The 3,739-nt window shown below is 46.2% G+C and overlaps 1 protein-coding gene across 1 annotated transcript in view; it reads right to left on the reverse strand.

Annotated features, from left to right (window-relative positions):
- Positions 1–207: 207 nt before the first annotated feature.
- The window catches only part of LOC104523927 (runt-related transcription factor 1), a 38,989-nt gene continuing 35,457 nt past the window's right edge, over positions 208–3,739 (reverse strand). The window contains exon 4 of the mRNA XM_010166659.1: positions 208–524. Within this exon, the coding sequence (XP_010164961.1) occupies positions 208–524 (317 nt within the window). The remainder of the gene's footprint in view (positions 525–3,739) is intronic.

Consider the following 3,739-nt stretch of genomic DNA (forward strand, 5'->3'; position numbering starts at 1 on the left):
AGAAAAAGGCCTGGCATAAATGCATCTTTGCAAGAAAACGACGATTTTCAAGACCTTATGTTTCTAACATATGTGAGGTTAACACCATGAACTGTACGGACACCAGGAAGACAAGACAGTACAGATCTCTTAAAAGCTGCCAGGTCTTTAGAAGTATAGACGTATGTTAGGAAGCCTCTCCTTTGACTCATTAAAGGCTCTCACTCATTAAAGGCAGACAAGGAGAGTCCAGAAGAGATGGAGGGACAGGGGGTAATGCCTATGAACCCCTGTGTTCCACAGGCTGGCGGGGTGGAGGTGGGTGAGTGGAGGGGAGGATTTCAGGTACTTACCCTGAATCTGACTCTGAGGCTGAGGGTTAAAAGCAGTGGTGTGGTTCAAGGAGGCTCGTGGGTTGGGTGTGGGGGCTGGGTGGTGTGGGCTGACCCTCATGGCTGTACGACGCAACTGCTCCAGTTCACTCAGGCGCTCTGAAAAGGACAAGCTCCCGGGCTTTGTCTGCTCATCTATTTTCTGACGATGTCCTATTGTGGGAGGGGGGGGAAAAAGATCAGAAAATCTCACTGACACATGAGGTCTGTTGAGTTTTTTTCTTTTTAAAGAATTTATTCTTTTTTTTTTTAACTCCTCATCCGCTGGCAAAGTATCTAACCAACTAGCAGTTGTCTGAAATTAAACTGAAACCACCTCTCTGCAAGCACAGGAGACACAAACCAGTCATGCATTGCACCCATATCACAGGGCAGCCTGAGACATGGCCTATTCTGAAGAATCAGATCCACTGAAAATTGCAGTGCCTTCTCACACCTCTCGCTAAGAGAGGAGATGTCTGTAAAAGGAGGACTGTCTGCAGGGCTGCATAAAAGGAGGAAACATCGAGTGGCCCCTGTGCTAAACCTGCACTGGAATAAGTCCTCAAAAATTTAATCACAGATTGTCATAAGGTACCTCAATTAGACAAGTACTATGGGGGCTATAAAATAATAAACCCAAACAAATCCCATTTTTGGATTCTTTAGCAACGGTTTTACAGACAGAAATAGGAAAGAAACACCAGAAACTGGCAGACTTGAAACTGTGGGGTAATGAAGTCTCTCTTAGTGGCACTGAGAGCTTCCAAAACATGAGGTCCTACCAGACATCCAGCTATAAGAGAGTAGATGCTGACACTATAGCATCAGCCAGTGCACAGAGGACTTGACCATGTCCATATGGTAGTTTGGGGGTCCAGCACTCCCCAAGGCAGCCCCTGGAGCACAGTTCCCCTGAAAGCTCTGGTGCTGTGGCCCTGAGAGGCTGGGAAGGAATGAGGAAGATGCTGGAAAGGCCCAGCTCTAGTGCAGCATTGAGGCACATCCAGATTCAGCTGGAAGGGCAAAGACATATCTCATCTTCGGCAGGACTGGTTTCAAGATAAGCCATAGCTAGCAGCAGTGAGGGGTATGCAAAGATGAAGGTAATGCATTTCTAACTGTTGCCTGTGGCTCCTCTCTTCTCTGGGATCCTTTGTATGTCAACCTGTAACCACAAAGACTGCACACAGAGCATACAAGAGGGACATCTCATCTGCTGGAGCACTTACTCTCCAGTAAGCATGATGAAAGCACAAATTTTAAAACCTTTTTCCACCTTCTTAAGAGCTAACCTATTGTCACAACTTTGCAAATCACTTGTGTGTGCATTGGTTTCCCATCTTATGAGATATCCTTCAAAAGCAGGCTATCTTATCCTGGAAGGCTGCTGACACTACACTTTGGGGCTGAAAAGGAAACCTCCCTTATGTTTGGTAAAATGTCTGAAATGGGATGGTTCAGCCCTATTCCCAAACAGGCAGAATAAAAACTTTCCTTTATAATTCCCCCTCATCCCCCAATAGGGCTTCTTCTTCTTAAAGATCACAGAAAACAGCCCTTCAGCAGAGAGCAGAAACGCAGACTGTCTGGCACACAAGTTGTCCTTTAAAAGATGCTCTCTCCAAATGGAGGGCAAGATACTGACTACAATGAGTCTGTGAGGACATACTCTGACCCCACCTGTATTTAGTCAATGGAGTAGGATCCCCAGCTCCAAAAATGTCATTTTCATATCTTCTGCTTGGGGACCTTCTTGTGGAGCAGCAGATGTCATTGTCCCTCTTTTTCTCCCAAACCCAGTCCCATTCCTGCACTTTGCATTTGTCTCAGGAAATCAGCTACCTTGTGAATCTTTGTGGCTTATCCTTTCTCCTTCTTCCCACAGCAGCACACTGTTACCCTGATGGGGAAACATGTCAAATCTCTATCCCAGAGGTCAAACATCTTTTGTTCTACTTGTTCCCTTGAAGAAGGTGACATTATCCTTGGTTTCTGCTGAACACCATAGTTTGCTGTCTGTCTCCTCCCAATTTTCGTTTTCTTGTCATCAAGAGTTGCCTTCTACAGCTTTCTTTGCATCTCCATCAACCCTGCAAGGAGGTGGCCAGTGCTGTTCCTATGGTTCCTTTCTCAACTCATGCCTACAGCAGTGAAATAGACTGGCACAAAACTCCTGAAAATAATTGACCATGCCCTGTTCCACATGTCCCCGTGGTATTTAATACATAAACATTCAAAAGCATCCAGCCTCCAATGTTGAGTATCAGTGAATAAGATCTCTGAAGAGCTCTGTATGCCCCTTACTCTACAGAGCGCTCTTTCAAGCCACCCTAACAGCTCAATCAAGACACAGGACCATTTTATGCACTAAAAGGAAAATGTGCATCTAAAAGCAGTTCCCAGTAGCTGCATTTCTAAAATTAAATTTTATAACTTGTATTATGGTTCCAAATTGCAGTGCCTTGGTGTTTCTTCCTGTTGCCAGGCCCTTTGGCACAGCTTGAACTGTCTCAGATTCCACACTGTTCTGTAAATTATCCCAAGAGGGGGGAAAAAATATAAAAGGACATATTATGTAGTGGTGGTTTCATCATTAAAGAGACCCATTAGGGCTTCCAATAAAAAAAATAATAGGAAGGGAAGGGAGAAGTGAAGAAAGATGAAAAATACTTTTATTTGACGTTCTGGTTGGTCAAGAGCAAATGCTTCATTTGTCAGCAGTGCAAAACTGGATGCTGCCTCAAGCTTTGGGCTCTTGATCCTGGACTTGAACGCAAACACGCAGAGTCATACAAGATGTGTAAAATACCTCATACATTTGGATTATTTTAAGCTTCAGCAGGCTGAACCCAGGGTTTGCAGAGCCAAGAGCCAGGTCCTTCCAAATCCATCCCCCTGATGTAATTTATTCCTAATTTTAAATTCCACTCAGACATCTTCTGCTTTTAAGTGAGCGCACCAACGCCAAGTTTGACCCCCTGCTATCCTACCTTCTCCTTCGGCCTCCCTGCTGCTGCCCTCCCGGCATCCGGATCTTTGCCTGCCTGGAGCGAAACCAAGTGTCCAGGCAGCGCAAGCCGGCGTGCTAGCAGCCTCGCATGGAGCTGAGTGGTTCCTCTGAAGCCAACAGGACAAGGGCTGCATTAAGGCCGAGGAGGCAGGAATTCACTTTCCTGCTCTGAATCTAGCTCAGGCACTAAATTTGTGTCAGGGCAGGGCAGACAAACCTGAGCTCGCTCTGAACACACCAGGGCAAATGAACTCAGGCACAGCATCCTCCCGAGGTCACCATGGGGCACCCCCTCTGAGCTGCTGGGAGTATTTCTGCCTGTCTCTGCACTGAGTGAAACTCCTGGACCCCCCCACTCAACCCTGCTTTGCCCCAG

This window comes from Antrostomus carolinensis, unplaced genomic scaffold (assembly GCF_000700745.2).
Source record: "Antrostomus carolinensis isolate BGI_N321 unplaced genomic scaffold, ASM70074v2 scaffold4174, whole genome shotgun sequence".
Taxonomy (NCBI): domain Eukaryota; kingdom Metazoa; phylum Chordata; class Aves; order Caprimulgiformes; family Caprimulgidae; genus Antrostomus; species Antrostomus carolinensis.